This window comes from Barbus barbus (genome assembly GCF_936440315.1).
Source record: "Barbus barbus genome assembly, chromosome: 18".
Taxonomy (NCBI): Eukaryota; Metazoa; Chordata; class Actinopteri; order Cypriniformes; family Cyprinidae; genus Barbus; species Barbus barbus.
Genome location: NC_136746.1, coordinates 3,334,950 through 3,360,165, shown reverse-complemented (window position 1 = coordinate 3,360,165; position 25,216 = coordinate 3,334,950). Strand labels below are relative to the sequence as shown.

The 25,216-nt window shown below is 39.6% G+C and overlaps 2 protein-coding genes across 2 annotated transcripts in view; both read right to left on the bottom strand.

Moving 5' to 3' along the window:
- Nucleotides 1-1,055: 1,055 nt before the first annotated feature.
- LOC306884001 (bone morphogenetic protein 5-like) lies at nt 1,056-17,578 on the bottom strand (the record flags this gene model as incomplete). The annotated part of the gene is made up of 7 exons (XM_079439590.1): nt 1,056-1,303; nt 1,595-1,705; nt 1,811-1,887; nt 6,723-6,920; nt 8,273-8,421; nt 13,561-13,753; nt 17,125-17,578. 7 exons carry the CDS (start codon nt 17,576-17,578, stop codon nt 1,154-1,156), a joined length of 1,332 nt encoding a protein of 443 aa, XP_079295716.1. The 3' UTR covers nt 1,056-1,153.
- Nucleotides 17,579-19,723: 2,145 nt separating this feature from the next.
- The window catches only part of LOC306883965 (uncharacterized protein), a 116,430-nt gene continuing 110,937 nt past the window's right edge, over nt 19,724-25,216 (bottom strand). The window contains exons 28-29 of the mRNA XM_079439518.1: nt 21,330-21,407; nt 19,724-20,552 (exon numbers count right to left, since the gene is read on the bottom strand). Coding sequence (XP_079295644.1) covers nt 20,365-20,552; nt 21,330-21,407 — 266 coding nt within the window. The 3' untranslated portion in view covers nt 19,724-20,364. The remainder of the gene's footprint in view (nt 20,553-21,329; nt 21,408-25,216) is intronic.

Here is a 25,216-nt window from a genome sequence, read left to right as displayed (position 1 = left end):
GTTGTAGAAAGGAAGACATTTAGTGGAATTGGAAGGAATCCATGATATTAAACAGTAGATGGGATTGTGAAGCAGCAGGAGTAATCATGCAGGGCAGCAGGCCGCAGGAATGCAAATCATCCACACCGCTAGAAGTTAAGTTAGCAGGTGGCCTCCGCTATTCATTGGACGTCAACACTCTTTTTAGATTGCATAACATCTGGGTGCCCTGACCACTGGTTTCAATTAAGTCAAATACAGTCGCTCAAGTTTCTGGCATTCGACAAACATGTACTTCATAAAAAATGGCAAGTTTTGATCAGATGAGGTCAACATAGATTTGCATAAATTGAAACAAAAAGAAAAAAACTAGTTTTCTAGCTCACATAAAACCTGCAACAAACATGGTGTTGAGTCAACCGGTAGAGACAGACACAGAAAATATATTTGAAAATAGATTTAATGACGTACAAACACTGTTCTAAAATAATAAATGCAATATTTTCAAAAAAATATATATATTACTCAGAGTACTAATATAAGTGTATATAAGGAAGAAGAATATTTGCTCTAAGAAAAAAAAAAAATATATATATATATATATATTTTGCATATCCACCCACTGATATCTAAAGCAAACTAATGCAATACTTTGGGCTATTTGAGGAAATATGTACTGTATATTCCTAGGACATACTCAGTGCTTTTACAACAACACTACGATAACTTGAGTTAACAAAGAAAAAACATTTGTTTGTTTAATTGCTTGCAAAATCCAATATGGCTCTTTTTCCCTACATAAAAAATGTAATTAGGTGACTTAGCGTTTAAGGCATTTACATTTCTTTTGTAAAATAGCAGCAGTTCTGTTTTGGAGTGGTTGCTTATAAACTTAGACGTAATCTAAAGAAAGGAAATTATACTTGATCCTGTAAAACTCTCTCTAACTGGCCAAACTCATTAACATATTCTCAGAGAGCAATCAGCTATGGATCTGTGGTAAAGAGTGGTAACTCATCTACATCTCTCATATTAAAAAACGTTATTACAAAACAAAGCCAAATAAATAAGAGGACTCATGAGCTAATATATACATAATACTGTACATCAAATGTCAAAAACTATTTCTTTTGATATGTTATTCCAGCAATATGACACAGAAGCCCCTCTGTCCTCAATGACATCCACAGGACCTCACCACCATATTCCTGTACTTCTTCAGAATTACATTTGAGCTGTCATCAAAATACAGCACCGATATGGCATTCAGTTTGGTCGGTGCACAGCAAGGCTTTGGCACATTATCGGGAAACATTAGATGGACCTGTGATGAGAAAAAAGAGAGAGAGAGAAATGTTTGATATGTGGGACTGGATTTTAAATGGAGACAACACAGTAACAAAAATTGGTTTATCAGACAAAAATATCTTTCAAACTAAACAATGAAATGTATTCACGTTACCATGAAATACAAGAACTAGGACCAAAAGATAATACTGTATATATATATATATATAAAACTGCTGTCCATTTTAGGTCTCATTTTTGGGGCTGCTACTATACTTATTTCTTATTTTTTTTACAAATAATCTATGATGAAGCACAGGAGGCTTACCAAGGTCTGCACAATCGCATGGTTTGTCGCATTCATATGTGCATTGAGTGGAAATGAACATTCTCCATCACAATAAAAGGCCGCGTAGCCCTCTGGAGCAATAATCCAATCCTAAAATGACAGAGAGACAGAGATTAATTCTTTGGTTGAGTGAAGCAATCACGCTGTGCAGTCTTGTAAATGATTGATGTCGTGCGAGCCGCCACATGTGTTTACCTGCCATCCTAAGTCGCGGAAGCTCACGTAAAGTTCATGCTTCTTGCAGGCTTGTCTCTGTTCACTGGTGTTCTGATCTAGATAACAGCAACAAACGGAGGTTGAGCCTTCAAACACTGAAGTAGTCGTGTTGTTTAGTCTAGGAGTGTGTGTGGGCTCAGTGTGTTCTATGTTTGCAGCTGGCAGGACGTCTTTGTATACAGACTCTGCTGCCATCAAATTACTGAGTATTTACTGCATTCAAAGGAGCCTACATTCAGAAAACATCAGGTAAGCTCAGCAGGTATTTCTCATGTGAGTCATTTAGAACTGCAGAATAAAACAACTGCTACCTATTAAATTCAAATGAGCAATGTTGTAAGTGATTTAAACAAAATAGGCTACAGAAAATATCCCTCAAATATGAATCACACCTTTCTGTGGTGGCCCTAGACTCTATAAACAGCAAAAGTGACGACTGTAATCATGCCTTGAACACCATCTGACTGACAAGTAATGTGAACCAGAGTTAATTTTGTTTTCACCTGCCATGGTTTATCTAAAACACATGAAAAAAATGGCAACACTTCATTTTAAGGTGTCCTAATACAGAGTAATTACCTAATTAAGTACTTAGTAGTAACTGTTGTACTTACATGAAGCAAAATGTATTTACCATGTAAATAAGTTATGGAACAGCCTGTACTTACAGTCTGTAATTATGTAGATGTAATAGGCAGCTACTGTTACCCATATGTAACAGTCAGAGTCTGTTACACAGCTACTAATTCACTTAAGAACAATCTTGATACACTTTATTTTAAGCAGCTTATGCCTGTGTAATATTCTCTAATTGTAATGTAATTAGAAATGTATTACATGTATTTTAGCTGTGTACTGGTGGGTTAAATCAAACTAAGGTGCAGCTGGATATGGTGCACAATATAGATACACATGAAGTACACTTGCGTACAATCTTGATACACTTTATTTTAAGTAGCTTATGTCTGTGTACTTACATTTATAATTACGCTGTGTAAAGTCTGCAACACATATGTAGCAAACTTTTGGGTACATAAGTAGCTGTGTAACAGACTCGGCCTGTTACATATGTGTAACAGTAGCTGCTTATTACATCTACATAATTACAAACTATAAGTACAGGCTGTTCCATAACTTATTTACGTGGTACGTACATTTTGTTTCATGTAAGTACAACGGCTACTACTAAGTACATAACTAGGAAATTACTCTGTATTCAAGTATTCAAGAGTTTTATTTGTCACATACACAATTATACAGAGTATAACCAGCAGTGAAATGTAGGTCAGGTCCGCTTCAAGGACAGTGCAATTATAAAGTATACAAATAATAAGAGAAGAAATGTAGAAAAAATAAAATAAAAGAATAAAATAAAATAAAAGATAAGATAAAAAATATAAATATAAATGTGCAGGTCAGTATGTTGTTGACTTAAATAGTACTAAGAGGAATGTGCAAAAATAATGTGCAAAAAAGTTTTATAAATAGCTTTATATAAATATATAAATATATAAAGTTTATATAAATATATAAAAAGGTATATAAATAGCAGCAATATGAGGTAGAGAAAAATTATGAATAGCTTATTGATATGGTGATATTTACATGGAGTCAAGTGATGTTATGACACAGAGTTAGAGTTTAGGAGCCTGATGGCCTGGGGGAAGAAGCTCCTCCTAAGTCTCTCAGTTTTTGCCATCAGGCTACGGAAGCGTTTACCAGATGGAAGCAAAGTGAATAGACGGTTACCAGGGTGATTAGAGTCCTTGAAGATTTTAACAGCTCTATTTTTGCAGCGTTTGAGGTAGATGTCCTGCATAGAGGGGAGAGCAGACCCTGAGATGCGCTCAGCTAAGCGCACAACTCTCTGTAGTGCTTTGCAGTCCTGATTTGAGCTGTTTCCATACCACACTGAGATGCACTGAGTCAATACACTTTCTATGGTCCCTGAATAGAAAGTTTTCAGGATTGCTGGTGAGACCCTGAATTTCCTCAGCTGTCGCAGATGGTACAGTCTTTGCCTGGCTTTCTTAACCTGTGTTTGTAGTCCAAGTCAGGTTCTCGGAGATGTTTACACCGAGGTACTTGAAGCTGCTCACCCTCTCCACAGGGGTCCCACTGATCATAAGAGGTGTGTAGGGCTGCTGCTGTCTCTTCCTAAAGTCCATGATCAGCTCTTTAGTTTTGCTCACATTCAGAGAGAGACAGTTGTCCTGGCACCATGATGTGAGACTCTCTACCTCATCCAAGTATGCGATCTCATCGTTGTTGGAGATGAGGCCCAGAACCACAGTATCATCAGCGAATTTGACAATAGATGTGGAGCTGTGAGAGGACACGCAGTCATGCGTGTAGAGATAGTAGAGCAGGGGACTCAGGACACAGCCCTGTGGGGCTCCTATGCTCAGAGTGATGGAGTTTGAGGTGAACTGGCCAACTTTCACCACTTGAGGTCTGCCGGTGAGGAAGTCTTGAATCCAGTCACAGAGTGAGGAGTTTAGGCCGAGGTCTGTGAGTTTAGATGCCAGCTTGATGGGGACTATAGTGTTGAAAGCTGAGCTATAGTCAATGAATAGCAGCCTTACATAATTTCCATTGTTGTGTGAGGGAAGAGTGGAGAACGTGAGAAATGGCATCGTCCGTGGATCTGTTTGGGCGATAGGCAAGCTGAAGAGGGTCCAGAGTATCAGGGATGGAGGAGCAAATGTGGCTCTTTACAAGTCTCTCAAAAACCTTCATGACTATAGATGTGAGGGCAACTGGGCGATAGTCATTCAGGCAAGAGGGTTTATTGTTCTTTGGCACAGGGATAATGATGGATTTTTTGAATGAGGTGGGAACCACGGAGGTAGCAAGGGACTCATTAAAGATGGAAGTGAACAAACCAGCCAGCTGATCGGCGCAGGACCTCAGAACACGGTCGGTTATCCCATCAGGTCCGGCTGCTTTCCTGACGTTCACTTTCTTTAGCGCCCTCCGAACCTCATCCTCCGACACGGTGATTACAGGATCATCGCTGCTCTGCCCGCTGCTTCCTGGCGCGCTGGTCGGCAGAAACGCGCCACCGCCGTTGCCATCGAAGCGGCCGTAGAAGATGTTTAACTCGTCGGCCAGCAACGGATCTGCTCTCACCTCTGCGGAGGATTTGTTTCCGAAGTCACAGATGGTCCACAGTCCCTGCCACATCCGTCGAGAGTCGTTGAGTTGGAAATGAGACTCAATTCTCTCTCTGTATCTGTGTTTGGCGGCTCTTACTGCGCGTCGGAGAGCATAGCACGATGCTTTGTACTCGCTCGTATTCCCAGACAGAAGAGCCTCATTGTAAGCGGCAGTGCGTGTGTTAACCGCGGCACGGATTGTTCTGTCCACCCACGGTTTCTGATTGGAGAATGTCCTTATCGTTATTGTTTCTGTAGCTTGCACGGTTAGCGTGTTTACGAAGCTTAATGCTACATCCGTGAACTCGCTGACGTCAGAAGAACTCGCCCGGAACATGTCCCAGTCGACGTCATCAAGCGCCGCCTGCAGCATAGTCTCTGAGTGGGAGGACCAGCGCGTCACTACTCTCTGCACTGGAGGTTCCTGAACGAGCCTTTGTTTGTATCTCGGTGTTAGAAAAATGGCGGCATGGTCCGATTTGCCAAAAGCCGGTAGTGAGCGGGCTTTGTAGGCATCCTTGAACTGAGTGTAGCAATGATCCAGTGTGTTTGGTCCTCTAGTTGGACAGGATACATGTTGATAAAAGTTCGGCATGACCTGCTTGAGGTTGGCTTTGTTAAAGTCCCCCGCGATGATGAAGGCCGCGTCAGGATGTTTGTTAATGTAGCCGCTGAGCACATCGTGAAGCTTAGACAAGGCCAAGCCGGTGTCCGCCTGTGGTGGAATGTAAACAGCAGTAACAATGATCGATGAAAACTCCCGGGGCAGATAAAATGGGCGGCAAATAATGGAAAGATGTTCCAGATGAGCCGAGCAGGAACGTGACAGAATGGAGATATTCCTGGGATCACACCATTTCTTGTTGATCATGAAACATACTCCTCCACCCCTGGATTTACCGGCCTCTGCTGTTCTGTCCGTCCGAAAGACAGAGAAGTTATCACTTGGCATTACAGCAGTGTCCGGGACCATGGACGAAAGCCACGTTTCTGACAAACAAAGGATGTTACAGTCCCTTATGTCCCGTTGGAAACTAATCCTGGCTCTAAGATCGTCCATCTTATTCTCCAAGGATTGGACATTAGCGAGGAGAATGCTTGGGAGAGGAGGACTGTGAGCCCTTTTCCTGAGTCTGACTCGAATTCCAGCGCGCTTCCCGCGGTGTTTCTTGATCCGTCGCCTCGGGGGGGGTGTTGTTTATCTCCGCGTTCCGAAGAATCTCAAGAGGCCACGCAGGATTTGTGGATAAAGTGTCCTGAAACAGGTTGGTGTAGCGGTTTCCAATGTCCAAAAGTGTTTCTATGTTGTAGGTGATCAGTGCCGACGTGAGATGTGTAAAAAGAGAAAGTAAAACTAAGTAAAAAAGAAAGTTGAAGCAAAATCTGAGTGGAGCGACCCGAACGGCGTCCGAACACAGCGGTGCCATCTTGATGTATTATGGACACTTAAAAATAAAGTGTTACCAAAAAGTCATATAATGGCACAACATTCTCCACAAGCACTTTCTTACAGTGTGCCTTGAGTATCTTTAGTAGATTTGATGCCACTAACCTGACAAATTTAGTAAATCCAGTGATTAGTTCAATTAGTTTGATCCAGTGATCAGACAATAGGTAGCGAGTTCAAGAAACTGCTTCTGAGTTTTTTGTGTAACATGTACGTGCATGAAAGTGTCTAGTGGAAGTTAGAAAAATGAATACCATTGCTTACAGCACCTGTGAATGTTTTTTACCTCCACTTTTGAGAGCTGGCGAAGATTGCTGTTGTGTTCTGCTTTTGTTTCTGTTGTGGCTCTTCCTCTTGCTTCTTGTGGCTCTTACAGAACGGAGCAGAACCTCACTGGCTTTGAAAAAAGCAACCAGGAATGGCTGTTTGGACTGAGGTCCATTCCTTCCGATGATGCCAGCAGATTTCATGTTGATGCTTCTACCTGAAAATCAAACAGATGTATGCATCCGATTAAAGAGATCAACGCTAGACAAACAGCCTTGATTAAGGCTTGAAAACCTCTTCCTGTGTAGCAAAATCATCACAACTATTTATGACAGTTTCTATGGTCCACACAGATACTGTAGTGATTGTGTACATGTAAAACTGAGAGGGAGAGGGCTGAAAACTGATCCTAAACTGCAGACAACTTCATGGCATCAGGTTCCCATTTAAGAAAGAGGAAAAACTGGGTGTAGTCGTGACTCAAAGATGATACTTTTGTGAAGTCTCACGCTGGTAAACGTGTCTGTTTTTAAGCTAATATAATGAATATGTGAATGGAAATAACACCAGCTGCATTTCATGGTCCTTATTTCCAGTAAAAGGAGTATGTAGCAATAATCAAAAGCAGGAAAGAACTCTAAAATGTAGCGCTGTCTTTAAAGTGGACCGAATGTTTATCATTCAATAAATTACCCAACAAATTATTAACATAGAGCAATTGTAGTCTGGCAGACATTTATTGTAAAGCTCCACTAAATACAAAACGCATCCCACATGCGCAGTTTCTCATATTTAATCTAGAGTTTCCCGTACAGTGGTGTAACTCGCTACATAAATACCGCATTACAGTGCAGGAATCAATTAGGTAGTCCTGAACCTGTAGTAATTTTTGTCATACATCCGACATTCAAACCATGTTGGTTCAACAATATAGAAGTGTTGTAAATGATGCCACATACTAATGTGGAGTAATTGGTTTGAGATTATTCTAAGGGCTTTTTATTATCTGATGTTTCATTGCTTTATTTCCAGATGTCTGATTCAATTGCAGGTAGCCTCTTACATCACTACAGCACATGCATGCTCTTCAAAAACAGCATTAATTAATTAATTGTCATGCAGGTAAACAAATGAAATATCTCTCTTTTTAGCGTTCAAATGTTTAAATAATTTATTTTACATTTTTATGATTTAATTACTTGTTAGCTTTTTATCAGAACAAAAAAACCCTCTGCAGTTCTGACATTAAGCTCAGTTAGGGAAAGCCTGGTTTAATGTAATGTTTGATGTTGATATCAAAAATTTAATTTTTTTAAATTACTCTTTTTTTATGTCAATGGTAAGTTTAAAACAGGTTAGATAAAAAAATAATCTAAAAAGCAATCACAATACAGTACCTAAAATGAGTATGTTACTAACTAAAGTTTTCATCATGTAACAATGTTCTACAATTTGTAAGTAATCTAGCCAGTGCTGATACTCCCGTTTCCAGTACCATCCTCTGAATGCATTCTCGGACACAGCACAAACCGATTGTCCTAAATTAAAGCACAGATGTCCCTATCTTACCGTCAGTGGTCTCCACGCAGAGCTGCAGGCCCATGTTCTGCTGCGGGTTCAGGACCCAGTGATTACTAGTGGCCGTGATGTCAAACACCAGCCACCCCCCATCAGTAGCACGGATCTTTTTAGAGTCCAGGAGAAATGTTTCAGCATCCCTAATGAGACAATAAGAATGCACTGAATGCACAAAATCACTATGAGATTTACATTATATTTTTGAATATAATATTTCACTGTCCACCACAAATAGATGAATGTTAAACTGTAATGACATGTTTGAAATCCGAGACGAATGAATTGGATTTTGCTAATTACAGTCATTCTGCATCTTAATTAGCAATGTTGATTATAACATAGAAAAACAAATATTGAAACGAGTGCAACCAAATTTTCTCTTAACCCTTCCTTTTCATCTCGACCACAATTTTGTCAACAAGCCATTCCTGTTCATCTACTTAACTGACGCTCCAAAACAGCACATGGGCCACACAGTGAGACAGCGGCCCAGATCCCACAGACAGGAAAAATGATCAGCGACAGTGGCACGTCCCAGCATGCCACAGTGAGGGCGAACGCAGCACACCACCGCGTTCCGTGTCCCTGTTACAACTCAATATTCTCATTTTCTTTTGAACTTCGGCGTGACCAAGCCAGTACAACTGACATAAAGTAGGTGATCTGTGCATCATATTATACACTGACCTCAAAAGAAAGGGAGAGATAAAAAGCAGACCCTAATACATGTTCTCAGAACTCAACAAGTATCATGGAATTCTCTGAAGTACCTTGGAGTTGCATGTGAATACCATGGCTAATGGTAAATCATTCAGTTCCACGGTACTGTGGTGTTACCATCTGTTAAATATTCTGATTTCCCTATTGATGATTCTTTCAGCGCTTCAAAAAGTGCAAACCCAACCTATGCAACCCATGCAAACCCAAACCAATTTGTCCTGAACCAAATATTCTAAACAAAAACAATGGTGTTTTTCTGTAATTCTTTTTATTTGAGGACCATCTGTCAAAAACTTTGTTCTGAATGTTTATCTTCAATTGCACTTTGCCATGTGAACAACCAGTTGGTAATTACACTGATTTAAGTCTCATGAGCCTTCAGTTCAACATAACACATTAAACGTTCTTGTTTGATTTCCAGTTGGACACGACAAAAGTAATGACTTGCGGTTCAGTGAAAAAGTTAAGAACCGTTCTGACCGATTCAGGCAGTGAGTGAGTCATTAGACTGATTCACACAAATAGCGAGCTCCTGAGTTTCAGACTGATTTATGAGTCAGTTCATTAAAACGATTCGGCTCATTAGAGTCGCTAGTGAGTTGGACTACATCAAACTGCGACCAGCCAGAAAGGACAATGCACTAGAAACATGCGTGGTCTATTTACTGTGTCGTTTGCTTTCATTAAATTCAGATTTTTCTCTGCTCAACAGAAACTATGAAATTAAACTATAAATTGAACAAGTTTTGCATAAGAAGTAGTTCTCTATATTCCCAATCCTAACCATTATGGTATCAAAGTACTGTACCTCCACAATACTGTTTTGTAAAGGTGTAAAGTTTCGTTTACCGCCATGCCTTTAACACTCACAGTGGGCACCCTTTGGCAGGCTATAAGAAGTGGGTGCTAAGCTGTGAAATACTAAATTCCACTAATCACAGGAAAATCACAGTACGGACACAGGAGTGAATGTGTGATGTTGTGGGACACAGGCATGAGGAAGGGTTCCAGGGCCTCTGATTGCAGAATCCATTATAAACCCCTGTTTCATTGCCCCCGGAGAGCCGTATCTCCGCTTAAATGTTTCAGCTGCATTCATTCATAGTGAGAAAGGCCCTGTCTACGGTGTGCCCATGTATAACTCAAGATAAGTCACGGCAATCTAGATTAGAAGACCATTAGAACCGTGAAGTGGCAGGTGGGCACAGACTCACTTTTAGGAAGCTTTGGAAGTCTCTTGACGCAGAGGCCCTCTATTAAGGTCAGATGGCCCTGTCTGGGGTGCAAGCACTCTGACAAACAGTCGAGATACGCAAAGAGGGATAACTGATGGACTTTCAAGACTTTCATAAGTGCTGGAAGTTGCAAATGAGCTGTTAATGGAAAACTTTATCCATGGCTATTACCAGCAAGTATATCTGGTGAGACTGAGGAAGAACAGGTTTGCTTTGGTTCGGGTGAACTCTGGTTATGTGAAATTGTTCCTAGAAGTCAAAAGGTGGTCTGAACCTTACAGAACAGAGTTGAACTGATGTCATGGTCTTTTAGTTGAGCCCAGATGGCTATATCCTAAAAAAAATCAGCAAAGCTGGGGTAGGTTTCTTAAGAAAAATGTTTCCATACATCATTCCACAATGACTATGCAATCTTTCTTTGTGAATTAAAGGCACAGGTTGGACCCATACTTTAGATGTTGAGAAGGACTTGTATTACCATCCTAACTCAAACCTTATTGAGCTACACTGACATGCGCAATGTAACAGGTTCAATATCTATTATATAAATTGGTTCCCACATCTTTTGAACAATAAATTGAAACAAAATAAATTTATAGAGGTTTATAGCTGAGGATAACTTAAACATTTATCTGAAAACATATGAAATATTATTCCTCAGTAAATCCTACAAGAGTTTTGTTCTTTTTTCCTGGACAATTCGAAAGTTCATGAGTATGATGAAGGTGAACAGATTTAGCTTGCTGTGAAAATAGAGCGCTCAAGTTTGAGGATTACATAATAAGACATGTAGTAATGAATGGATAGATTTAAGGCAGGAGATGGGGTGATGGAGGGATGCTGGAAGAGTCATTATGGTAGTGAGGTACGCAGCTGTTTATATACTCTTGCATAATGATTGACAGGATCAAATGAACTAGCTCCTCCTCAACCTTGGTTTTAAAACTCTATAAAGTAAATCTTCTTTGAGGAATACTCAGAATGATAAAGATACCAGTCTGCCATCTGGATTTTTTTCACATTCAGCAAAAGCAATGATATTAGTTACATATTAATAGATCCTGTAGTACATATGGTAGCCTACAGTAGTTCCTGAATCATGTTACACAACATCATCCTTGGAACAATTCCAAAATATGTGACATTAATAGTAGCCAAATGCATGTAACTTTTCCCACATATTTTCTGTAAGATGACTAATCCGAGACATTGTGTACCACTGTCAGTCATTCAATAGTGAGACATTACAGTCTTAAAATATCCTGACGCATTCAGTTTATCGTCACAAGGGAAACCTCCAGACAGACTCCAGACTCAATCGTGTAAACAGGATGTCCTTTTATTTTCCGCTTGATTGCCTGCCTAAAGTGTTTCACAGACCAGGCAGAGCTTTAAGAGACTATCCTACAGGTTTAATTGGAAGTCAGGTTTAATTTAAACTCAATGTGTTACTCTGGGGCAAAAACTGCTGCTGATGCTTTGTTCAGCTGTACAATATCATTAGTTTGTGTAGTGTTTTATGTACTTGTATTTAAATGTTCATTCATACATCTTAAATTCATGAGGGAATGGTGTATTGTAAATGCCCAGGTTTGTGGTTTGAGTACGTTGTGATGTTTTATATGTTGATTATGTTTATTGTGTTATTGGTGTTGATGCTGCAGAAACTGTCCTGCGAAGGGACAAATAAAGAGTACTACTACTGTATTACATTTAAAGACATGCAAAAGTTTACAAATCATCTGAGGTTCACATAATTTATATTTGAATACATGGGAGTTTGGATGCAGTTCACAAATAAATGTATTCTCTGATAATATTTCTCCATCATTTTTTGAAAGGCCTGCTATGAGATTGTGTATTAAACTAACCTAGCAAAGGTTCAGACCAGTGCTGATCCTAGACTTCTAGGGGCCCTAAGCAAAATTCGCCGGGGAGGGGGGGGGGGGGGGGTGTCTTATGAAACGTGATGGATGAAACACATTTGTCCATGTTTCACGGGAAGCGCTCAAGAAACAGTATCTCTTCTGCGGCTCGGTACGCTTTCAACTCTTTTTTTTTTTTTTTTGTTCGAGCAAGAGACTGTATGACATTCACCTTACATGATTTGGCTGACTTTTACGTAGAGAGCGTGAAAGCGCACCACATTAAAAGAAATGATCATTCTTGTTCAAAAACTTCAAAAACGAAACTAAAATTAAAACATCTTTGAGAGCAACTGGGCCCCCTGGTGTTTCGGGGGCCCTACACAGCTTGCGTATTCTGCATATAGGGAGAATCGGCTCTAGTTCAGATCATTTTGATTCTGACCAGGCAGAACAATTGATCACTGCTGTTCAAAAATGTGTTTTCTAAAGAAATGAATACTTTTATTCAGCAAGAACAGATTAAATAATAAATTGATATTGAAATTGAAATGATAAAACTTGTCAATTGGTTTCTATTTCAAAAAATGCTCTTCTTTTGCACTTTCTATTCTTCCTGAAAAAAGTCTGATGTTATTAAGCATAAAAATCAGCACTTTACAGAATGATTTCTGAAGGATCATGTGACACTAAAGACTGGAGTAATGGCTGCTGAAAATTCAGCTTTGATCACAGCAATAAATTACATTTTACAGTATATTTAAATAGAATACAGTTTAAATTGTAACAACATTTCACGGTATTACTGCTTTCATTGTATTTTGACCAAATAAATGCAGCCTTGGTGAGCATAACTTTTTTCAAAAACATTAAAAAAACGTTTGAACAGTATGGTGCCCATCTATTTCTTTCGAGTGTGCAAGACTTGATGGAGTGTTTGTATTTTTGGCATGGTCTTTTTAGACAGCAAGAAACATGATATTTTTTTGGAAACTACAGCACCTGTCAAAAGGCCTGTTTACTCATTCTTTATTACTATGAAGTGAAAATATGAAATATCACAAGTGTGAGAATAATGTTGTGACCAAGAAGTGATCCAACTACTATTTGAGGTTCTTCACCCTCTCAACCAGCTTCTTGAGGTTCATTCTGTGATGCTTTTTAAATGGATTTGAAGAAGTTCATACTGTATGCATTAGACACTTATTGGCTGCTTTTCCTTTGCTCCATCTGCTCCAACTCATCCAGACATTTTGATTAAGATGTTGTGGGGAATTCCCTGAGAATTAATTATGGCTGCTAACAATGGCGTTTTATTTGCAGGTGCTGTTTGTGTTCTTTTATTTCATTTTGCATTCTGTAAAAAAAAATATTTAAGGAATGGGATCATGAGAAACATGAATTGGCTCTAGTGTGTCCAAACTTTTGAACGGTAGTGTAAAATGAGGAAAGATCTCACCTGTTTGGATATTCTTTTATGACTTGGTATATGGTGACCTTGAGTGTGATGTTCTCATATCTGACGTGACTTTGATCCTTACAAATCCTGAACTCGGCGGCGGTCACTGCCTCACCTTCCGGAATCTGAGTCAGGTCGAAACGAAACTCCCTGTAGTGTCGTCTGTGATGGGAGAAATCCTTGTCCCGCTCGACTGCACGGAAACACAAAACGCACAATGAGAAGCTTCACTCGTTTGTTTCACACTGTAGGATGGAGGAAGACTATCGCACACATGTAAAGTATCAGGAGCTGCTTTCTTTAAAAAGTCATTCATCAAAATCGTCAACATTCCACGCCTAATCCAAACATTTGGACGACCAACAAAAGCAGTATCCAGTCCATTAAAGCAGCCATCTAAGCACAGGTAGCAGCCGCTACACAAGCCCTTCCCTGAATGCTCTATCCATGATGAATGGGCTGTCAGGTAAGAAAAACAGGCCGTCGCTAATAACACACTGCGTTAACAGAGAAAAGCCGACGAGAGAAATTTCGAGCGAACAATGTATCACAAGCTTTCTACTCCGATATTCTGACCTCCCAAGATTCCCATTTCTAATCTGCTGCAAATACCATGTGGGTGAGATGTTATCACTGTCAGAAATTTAGTACTACCTCCTAAAAGTGTCCTAAATAGTAAAAACCTTAACGAGCAAACATTTTTGATATATTGGAGGTGCCTAGTAGATAAGGCTTTCTCTATATATCTAGAAACTGCTTTGCCAGATGATGATGAAGCATTGCATTCAATGTGTGTTTTAACCCTTGAACAGGCCTCTGAACATTCAGTACGGCACCAACTGAGGTGTGAATGATCCTGCTGAAAATATGCCACTCAACCTGATCACACCATCCCTACCAAAAAAAGTTATCGCTGCAGCTTTCAAGAATACAACATGTTTGCTGAGCAGATACAGATACAAAAGAAAAAGTGGGAAAAGAAGTGGGTAACTTCATTTACAAACATTATTTGATAGAATAAAATAATAAAATAATAGATAAATTAAAAATAAAATAATAGAATTAATTTCCTAGAAAATAGTGTCTGTGTTGTCTTGGCAGAAACTGTAGTTACTTTTTTGTAAGGCAATAAAGAAACAGATAAGCACAGATACGACTCTGTAAAACCTGTTTTAATTACAAGAGATGTTTGGTTGGGGGAAAAAAGCAATGGCATATTGCAAAATGCAAAGGAACAAAAGGGTTAAAGAAGAATGTATATAAAAAAGAGCTTCTTTTTGTGCTAATTCCATGTAGTCTGCAATTCTCATTTCTGGAGCACGCATGCATGCAGACATACAGCACTGCTCATGAAGCAGCGGAGCTGAAGTGCCTTTGCTTTGTGGTGCTGGTGAAAGAGCGCAGCTCGGCTCCTCTGATAGTTTATCTACAGTGAAAGTCTGTAGTTACTTAACACGGAGAGGTCAGAGGGCAGGCCACAGTTGCACCAGCTGGCCAGACTCAACTTCAGCATCCTGGCTGCTAATTAAGAACAGAAGATGGGGATCTAGTGCTTTCCGGGCAATACCGAGATATTGTTTCATTAATTCAGTGTATTCATTTCAAGAGATCAATGGAGAAGTTAAAGTACAATTTTGCCTGCATGGCAATGATCCAGCCGAATGGAGGCTTAAGCACAATTCTCCATTGGCGTTACACATAGCTGTCGTTTTTTCTTTACTACAAGTGTACGTTTTGATCGTTCTACCGTAGACAAGCTGCTTTTTTTTAAACCCATGAACTACAGCATCGATGGGTTTTGTGAAATGCAAGGCTGCATCGTATCCAGGATCCTTCTAGCACTTTAGTCTTGTTGTACATTGAAAGAGCTGCAGCGCTTTGAAAGCAAACGCTGTACATGCCCTCATTCTCCTGAGTGAAAACACATGGAGCGCAGTTAAGGTGATGATGGCGGACCCTACCTTAACACACACGTTTATTTACTTAGCCAATCTGAGGCCCAAACTGTGTTTATACTGAACTCCCTTTTGTATTATTTTGTATTGTTGCATAAAAACAACAAATTCATACAAGATTTTTGTGATTCATCTGGGTGTAGCATTTTATCCTCTCCATAAACAAAACAGTGACCTTTAAAGTCATGTCCTTTAATGGAAAAACAAGCAGAAATAAGGCTAAACCAGCGTCTAATGCATAAATTAGATTAGCAATGAAAAAAAAAGGCACTAGCTACTGGCACCAGATTACCAGATTTAGACCAAAAGCAGCCTTTCTTCGAGCTCTTTCCTCTGCTTAACAACAGGAAGTAATTAAGGCAAATTATCCTCAGGTCAGACAGTCACTTGATAAGCATACATGAACTGTGAGGTGAGAGGTCACAGCCACTGTAGTTGTATACAGTTCAGCGTACACTTATCGTCTTATCGCAGCATTCTTCAAATAACAGCAAAAAGCATTTATTACTAACGACAGGATATTAACAAACCCTGCATGTCCACGTCCTTCATGATTTGCTTCACTTTTCCTACTCACTTTGCTACAGTATGTGCATGTATGCTTTCTAAGAAGTATATTCTGATATAACGACACTCTTTATAGCCACATTTTTATTTTCTCTCTAACCTGCAATTGCATCAGAGTTTCCAGTAACCATACAGTCCTATATATATACCGTTTATAGAGTTTTCAAGGACAGCGTAAATGTGGAGGACTATATTCCAGTAAAAAAATAAATAAAAAAATCACCTGCTATTTGAGGGCGTTGGATTCAAAAGGAGGCACTATATTTGAAATCAAATAAATGATCTATGGCATAGATATTAATTCCTTACAAAGGCACAAACGTTTGCAAATAGTATAAAACTGTTTAATAACAATAATTATTATCAGACAAACTTGCAAAAATAGTCTAATAGAAATGTATAATCACTTAAGTGCACGACATCATCAAACGGCCTCAAAGTCAAACAGGCTATATCGATTATATTTTCATAGCAGTGTTGTTGCATTGAAAATAGCATTTTTTTATTTTTCCAATGAGATGTTTTCACTTAAATAACCAGAAAATTAACATCATCTAAATATATATTTGTATTTATTTTGTTTTTGTTAAACAAACCCTGTAAGAAGCTTGTTTACTCAGCTCAGCCCTTCTAGACTCCTGTGTGTCTACTAAATTCAACAGGCTATAATTTAACATTTTATAAACTTGGTGAAGCACTAAATCTGTAATATTGAAACAAACGAAACGGTAGCTGGCAATTATCAATAATTACCATTTAAAATCATGAGCTAGGCTGTAATTGCATTCCTTCTATAAATGAGCACATATTTTAAGCTATCTTAACGTGTTCTGATGTCTGAGGCCCTTTAGCTCAAAAATGTAGGCTTGTTAAAGCATCAAATTGGCATTTCTTAATTTGCGTAACGAACAAAAAGTATGATTTTTTCCTGCTGGTTTAGATTTGACAAATGTGAAATGATACCACAAATATTAATATTTGACACATACAAGACTTTACACCTCCACTTTAAGAGAAAACCCTGCCACTCAACTATACGTACCCAGATTGACAAAGCTCATCACCATATCCGCGTCATTGAGAAAGTTGGTGTCTTGCGCGGTGGCCAAAGGCGGGCTCTGACTGGTCAAGGGCGCCGCGCGGTACGGCTGCCGCGGCGCGCTCGAGTATCCATGTGGAACCACAGAGGCGCCTTTACGCGCTTTCCCAGAGAGCGTCTTCCCCAGTATCGCGTCCTCTTCCTCGGTCGTCATCGCGTTGTACAGGTCCAGCATGAAGAGCGGTGCCGACGACGCTTGTTTACCCGGGGAGAAGGGCCTGGGACGGTGAGGCAAGCCCAGGATGGAGAGGATTTCTCTCTGGATCTCTCGCCGCTCGTGGTTACGCAGCCGCCTGTAAATAAAGCTCGAATGCACATGGTTGTCTCCTAAACCGCACTGAACGCCGTGAAGAAAGCCGAGACAGCTCCACAGAAGTCCAAATGTCGGCGCTCTCATCTTTATTTCTCAGGATGATGCTTTCACCAAGCGACAGCTGGGTTGATGATGGTGCTCACCATGGTGCACCATTAATAGCCGACTTTGTTCAAGTTCTTTATTGATCAAGTCTTTATTCCGTGTTTCCTCTCAAACCTAGAATTACTTTCTTCTCAGGCTTCAAGGTGATGCCTCAGGTCAGCAGTTGCTTGCGCTGTTCCATTCTTAGGCAGCATCTTCACTACTGTCATGAACCTGAATTAAATTCTGAACTGAATTGTTTAGCATCAAACACGTAATATAGAAATCGAGAGACTCTTCGCCTGCGCGTTTACTGAAAGCAGCAGCAGCACCGACCGCCTGGGAACAGAAGCGCGCAGCCTCAGGAGTCAGTGCATGAACTGGCTCAAGTTGTGCATGCACCGACAGAAGACTACATCCCTGTAAAAGTGTTGAAAGCGGTAGTCCGTCCCACTCTCAGGAGGGTTTGCATCAACCTCTAGCGGTCGTATATAAAACATCGTTGACCTGGGGGCATGGATGCAAGCTCACCGTGAAATGAGAGACACTTGATATATGAGACCATTCGTGATTAGCCAAAGGAAAAGTCCAGGCGGGCAAACACCTGTCAGCTTTATTTCAGCGTTGCTCTGTCTATTGGCTTATATTCGAGCTCACGACAACAGAGTGCTCTTTTCCAAGTAATAGTTTGTTATGGCAGTGCCGTTATTTGGACTTGTGTTATTTTTTTAACTTCTACAACGGCAAACTGCAATTCTGAGACTTCTTCTACAAGTTTGCAAACTTACGGTAATATGGATCAACGCTGGGTTGGCTGTATTGCCTACAGTATATAATACTAAATACTAAGAAATATATATATAGAATATATATATATATATATATATATATATATATATATATATAAGAAAAAAAGGCAGCAAGTGTCCAGCATGGGAACTCCTTCATTACTGACGGCTCATTTGGCTGGCTGGTTGTCGGTTTAAACAGCTGCTGTCTGCTTCATACTTCAGTCTGTGTTAAGACGTAGCCTGTGTTAAAAGAAGTACTAAACTTGACTTGACTACTACTGTCAAAAATGTGAAGAAGTATGAGTGTGTCCAAACATTTGACCGGTAGTGTAAAAATCCAATGTATGTCAGCCCTGTGAGGGCCCTTAAATACATGAAAGTGAATCATTTTAGCTTATCTCGATTGAAAACCTAAGAGTCAAGTCTTAGTAGGGAACATCCAAAATGTAAGAAAAGAGTAACAGCGACATCTAGGAGTTGAACTCAGGCTGAGTGCAATGGCAGGAGAGCAGCATTTTTAACAGTAAAATATTTTAGTAGCATTTTAGCTTGTGTAGTTAATTTGTGCTGTATCATCCTGTTATGTTACCTATTTCAATATAATCTCTTTTAAATCAGAAATACTCAATTGAAACAATTTGATTGGATCACCTGTTACCTAAACTACGTAAATAAATGATTTATCACAGGTAACAATGCTACAAATCACATTCTTGAAACTTTAGTATACATTTCCCACATAATAAGTAATATTTTTTTTTACAAAACATGAAGCAACAACAGCAACAAAAAATAATAAAAAAAAGTTTTTAATTAATGTTATCAAAAGTCATTCAAACACATGAAAGTTTAAAAAAATCACTGCAAAAATAAGAAAGCGCTCTCACAGGAAAAGCGGTAACTGATATCAGTTCTTATAAATAACAAAAAAATTATACATTTATGGGAAAGTGAGCTTTATTACACTCTACTACACACCCTTTATCAACCAAGGGTAAAAGATAAAAAATGCTTTCAGAATGGTGTCTTTCATGACAATTTGCTGTAGAGAAAGGTGGAATAAAATGTATATGATAAATCTGTTCAATTTACCATTTTTAACATTTAATATAGATATTATCTAATCACACTCACATTTGTAATCTGAAGTGTAATAAAGAGTTCCCACGACTATGGAAAACCTGGAATATCAGATAATTATAAAGCCCAGGGATGGTAAAGGTCTGGAAATGAATACAATCTTACACATTCATGGAAAAGCCATGGACATTTCTATGATGAATATATGTATATATTTTTTTTTATCTAAAATATTACAGGATATAATTTAAAATTAGATTTTTTTTTTTTTTTTGTAATGTTTCCTGTAATCACAAATGCCAGAAAAAATCATGGAAATTCACTGGTCAAAAGATGTGGGAACCCTAGTAAGCACTACCTAAAGGGACAAGAATTATCATAGATATCTGAGAAACATCAATATAGGAAAGAAAGCATGAAGCATTGCAGAAGAACTCCCACTCCTCCCATGAAAAGCTTGCAAGCAGTAAAAGAAGCATCCGACCAAAAAGAAACACAAATGCAAAATGGACAGTAAATCTAGCTTCATAAATACAATGAGATGATTGGATGATGATGGATGAACGCCACATGGGTGAGCAAGAGAGTGAGAAAGGAAGTCTATGTCTAGGTAGAATTTCCACTGCGAGTGTTGCAGAGCTCCTCACACTGGATGCTTTTCACAAGTTTTCGGCTGATACGTTTCATGCCTCATGACAAACAGCGTGAATAAATCATGGCACATTTCAGCTTGTGACACAGAAAAACATTGAGTCATGGACAATCGGTGGTGTTAATGTAGGCAACATCATATTATTTACACTTTAAGAGGTACTTCATGATCATCCTGAGATTGGAAAGATTCGCTGTTATTGTTTTCTTTCATTCACTGAGCAGCACCACATCCAGACTGTATGCATTTCAGCCAAAGCTGTGTCAATAGTTTGGCCCTTTACTGAAAGCATCTCTTCGCAACATTGCGCCGTAGCACATGGAAGGATGGCACACGCCTGGCTGACCGGGCTCGCCGGGGTGCCCCCTCTTCCCCTCCTCGCCATTGTGACCAGGTGGGCCTGGCTTACCTGGGTGACCTGGTTTTCCGACCCCTGGTGGACCCATTGGACCTGAAATAAAATAATGTGTCTGTCAAGTAATGTGACTGCCTATATTACTTGACTTCATTATTTATTAAATAAGTCTCATTATTTCTGTCCTAATAACTCTCTAGTTTTAGCATGGTAATATACACGGCAATGTTGATGTGTTTGGTCTTGGCGGCATAGATCTGCAACACTGCTGCTGCCGAGACTTGTACCGAGACGTGCTGCTGCCAATACATTCACAGACATGTTGCTGTGAGCATGCAGGAAATAATGCTGCTGCACATATAACATATGAAATAACCCCCACATAGCAGATCTATACAGGTGGAGCTGGGGAAGGTGGAGGGTTTCTGAAGCGCACTACAACTGCTACAGCAAGCACTAGCAAAGATTTATTATGTCGAGCAGCAAGCTCATTGGCTGTGGATGTGAAAAGAAACCAGTCGGCTGCACCATATGAATAATGATGTGATTATGTCAGATTGAGTTAGAGGCTATCTCGAGTTCATGACAGAAATTTGTATTAACTAAATTAGCTTGATGTACTATGGAGTCTGTAACCTTCCTGAATGCTACTGACAGATTGGCAAGTCAAATATATTAGACCTGACAACAAGAGTAGAGTGAAGTGCTATTGCTCATTTCATGGCAGCTATGGCCAGAAAGAGTGGGACATTTCCATGGAAAACTATATTTATTGCAAACAAGCAAAAAACTTTATTAACATACGTAATAGAACCTATGGGCAAAACTAAAATACACAATATATATGTTAGTAGTGGTGCTGCATTTGCTCACCTGGTGGTCCTGGGAGACCTGGGTCTCCAATTTGTGAGCGTCCTTGATTTCCTTTCTCACCCTTTTCTCCTGGATCACCTAAACATAGCCAGAAAAATATATATATATAGTATATTTTCTGTGTGTTTAAAACAAACAATCCACAATTAAATCTATGCTGATACAGGTTTCACTTTGTGAGCTAGTAATTCAGTTTACTTAAGCTACTGTTGGAAAACTAATTTGACAAGTCTTATTCGCATGGGATTAGTTTGAAACCCCATTCGAACGTGTCAAGCCTATGTTTTTCTCACACACAATATGTTAAAATTTCAGAGCAAACTTAATGGTCCACTGAGAAATCTAATCACATCGAATGTGAATATCAGTGATACTGATATTGTATTATCTCAATGCATCTCATGTGTTTAGCATAACCTGAACTGTTGTTTATGCGCTAATCTTCCTCATGTAGTACTTTTTAATCTGGATGGTTTCTGGCAAAATACTAACAGAAATATAATATTATAAAATATAATCTTATAATTAAGCAGTCATATCGCAGTAACTTCTATGACTGGTCATATTAATATCAGCGTTAGGTAAGACGTGTATAGATTCAATTCACAGACGTGTGGTGATAAGAATTGTCAAATCAAACAAAATAAAAATAAACTGGTCCTGTTCAAAAAGGGTTGGATAGAAATTTGTCGTTGTACTTTCTTTACTCATGTAACTTCTATAATTAAAGATTACAATGAAGTTATGTCATGACATAATTGTATGACTAGAATTATACAGCCAGTTTCTATAGCCACTACAAGCACTTTATAGCCCCCATCTGTCTGGAATCAAATGATTTAATTTACAAATTTCATGTACATAATATATAAAAACTTGGCTATTGATTTTAATACAGATTTAAATTACTTATTTTTCATCAAATCCAGCTTGATAGTCACGTTGGTCTGTCTGCTTATTATTATTTCTTTACAAATAATCTTTTTTCTTTTGGTATATGCCAGAGCATGCAAGTGAAGCAGAGCGGAGTGATGCTTCATTCAATATTGTGCTCTCTGCCAAAGCAGTCCACTCACTTGCTCATGGCCGAAGTGAATGCTCCACTCAAGTACTACTCATGCTCACCAGTAAAACGACATTCACTCAAATCCTGCTCCAACATTAAATTTACTCTGCACTATATGACTTTCTGTTTGGGGAATGCCTCCAGCATGACAGGTGTCTGAAGCATGTGTCAAAACACAACAATGAACTTGACATTGGTCAGCAACAGCCTATGATGTCACTACCAGTGTGACTGCTAGTATGTATCTGTAAAACACTTATTTGTCTTCAGGAGACCGTTTGTTCGTGTACGTGCAAAGAATGCAACTGCTATGAAACACCCAGGCAAGCATTTCAGAATTGTGCGTTATGTGTTTGAGTGAGAAGTACTCGTATTTAGTTCTCGAAGGTTCTAAATGCACTCACGGTGAGCATTTCTCAATGAAAAAGGCTGGATGGAGTGCATTCAACTGACAAGAAAGCTGGATGTGCTCCATTTTGATGCATTCATAGGACCGGATGAAAGAGACGGTAAGAAGCTCTGTTTTTTTTATTTTTACCTGAAGGATAGTAGACAGAAGGAGCGCATTCAGCTCTCGAGGGAGTTGAACAAACTCGTAGCGATCTGTTCTCGCCTGATTTTTGAGAGAATCTACCATTTGAACGGAGTGTGTTCGGCTCTAGAGAGAGTTGAATTCATGCTGTGTGATGTGGTCATGGTAAGAAGCTCTGCCTATGCTTAACTCTTTCTTGAGGGATGAGAGTTGAGCACCTACGTCTCGCAGCTCATGTCCCACAGGTATTGTAGGCGGAGCACTGAAATAATCTGATGTGAAGTGCTTTCCCTCTTAGAATTCCTCCTGTTAGTTCTAATCCTGTCATATTGTTCTCAAAATAAGAAACCGAGTAATGTGGAATTCTGAGGTATTAGATGCAGAGAGGGGCATATATTATTGATAAGCTGCGCCCTCTGCTGTCCACATTATGGTGTAAAGGATAGATAGACCTTCTCTTACTCTAGAGGCCTTTGCTCCCCAGAGCTCTGTCTAGACAGCAATGTCAAATTGCTAGGCTCTCTGTGAGCCTCCTTGACAGCTGTCTTGAGCACAGGATGTAGGTAGCCTTCCTCTTGCTTTGGAGAGTCATCATGCTGAGGCCTCCATCCTTAGAGCTTGGTCAGGCAGCGGTGCCAAGTTGTTCGGCTCTCTGTGTGCTTCCTTGGCTAGCTGCCTTTACATAGCCCTGTTTAAAAAAATCAGCATATGCTGGTTAGGTATGTTTTGAACCCCTTTTTCAGAGGGGTGTTGTTAGGCTTCCTCTCACTATAGAGAGTCTTTTTGCGGAGGCCTCCATACCTCAGAACATTGATGGGATAAATGTTCAGAGTTGTTAGGCTCTCTGTGAACCTTCTTGGGAGGTTGTTCCATGTGTATGGTGTAATTAGGCCTCTTCTCGATTAGCAGAGGCTTCTGTCCTTAGAGGTTGGCCAGACAGTAGTGCCAAGCTCTCTGTGAGCCTCCTTGGCTACTGCCTTTCCAGAGGGGTGTTGTTAGGCTTCGCTACAGAGAATATTTTTGCTGAGGCCTCCTTGGAACTCCACCTAGATAGCAATATCAAGTTGCTGTTTGTGAGCCGCCTTGATAGTTATTTTTAACATAGGGGCAAATGTAGGCCTCTGCATGTTTTTATGTTGAGGCCTCAGTCCTTGGAGCTGGGTTAGGCAGTAGTGTCAAGTGGTTAGGCTTTTTGTGTGTCTCCTTGTCATCAGCTGTCCTTAGCTGGCCTCCTCTTGCTTTAAAGAATTGTCACGTTGAGGCCTCCATTCTCAGAACTCTGTTCATTGACTACACTCCCTTAAAGGTGTTCTGTGGAATACCAAACCCTTGCGCACTGCCCATGGCCTGAGCTTCTTTTTGACTTTGCCCTGCAGAGAAGAGAGGAAGGGTGCAAGCAAGAACTTTCTCAGATAGGATATGTTCATGTTTTGGCTGTAGGGAGTTAACCCCTTAGCTGTCAAAGATCGGCGACGGCACTAGATTAATGATGTTTCAATTTAACAGCACGTTAAAACATCACACTCTTACTTGATCTGGACAAACTGTGCATCAGTAGAAAGATTTAAGACTCTAGCTTCGATATTTGACCACCGTTTTGATAAAACATTGTTTCAGTGGCAGTAATTTAGTCATTTATGTCAGGAGTGCAAAATAATAAATCTGTATGTGTCATTTTTGGAATAGAAATTCACGACCCATTCATATTCAGTCACGTCTGCAGCAGTTTATGTTCACATAGATTCACTGAACAGCGTCTGTAAGGGCTTATTGTCCAAAACTGCATATACACTGAGAAATATAGATATATTTACTCATGATTACTTCATATTTCTTCAGACAGAATCATAATTTCTATTAATTTTCCACTGATTTACGTGATCTGATGAGCATTAGCAGCTCCCAGCGCTGTATCTGTGTGTTTTCTCTTCCGTGCTTGGGCTATGACTCTCTGAAACCTGACTCGTCCATCGGTTATCAATCATAACTGTGTCTCACATCCCGCCCCATCTAATCCTGTCACACACTTACTGTACTTTTCCGTGTTGATAGTTGACCACAGCATACACAGAGAAACCTCTGTACCCATAAAATATCTATATGAGATTTGGGGTATTTTGATAATCATAAAGAATATGTACGAATTGCTAATTTGTGCAGCAATATAAAAGGCTATAAATAGCTTATTTTAACAACCGTAAACGACCAAATTCCACATGTGATCGCAAAAGTAAGTTATTACATGGCATGGCACGGCACGTCACGGCAGCCGCTAGTGTGTACCTTGTA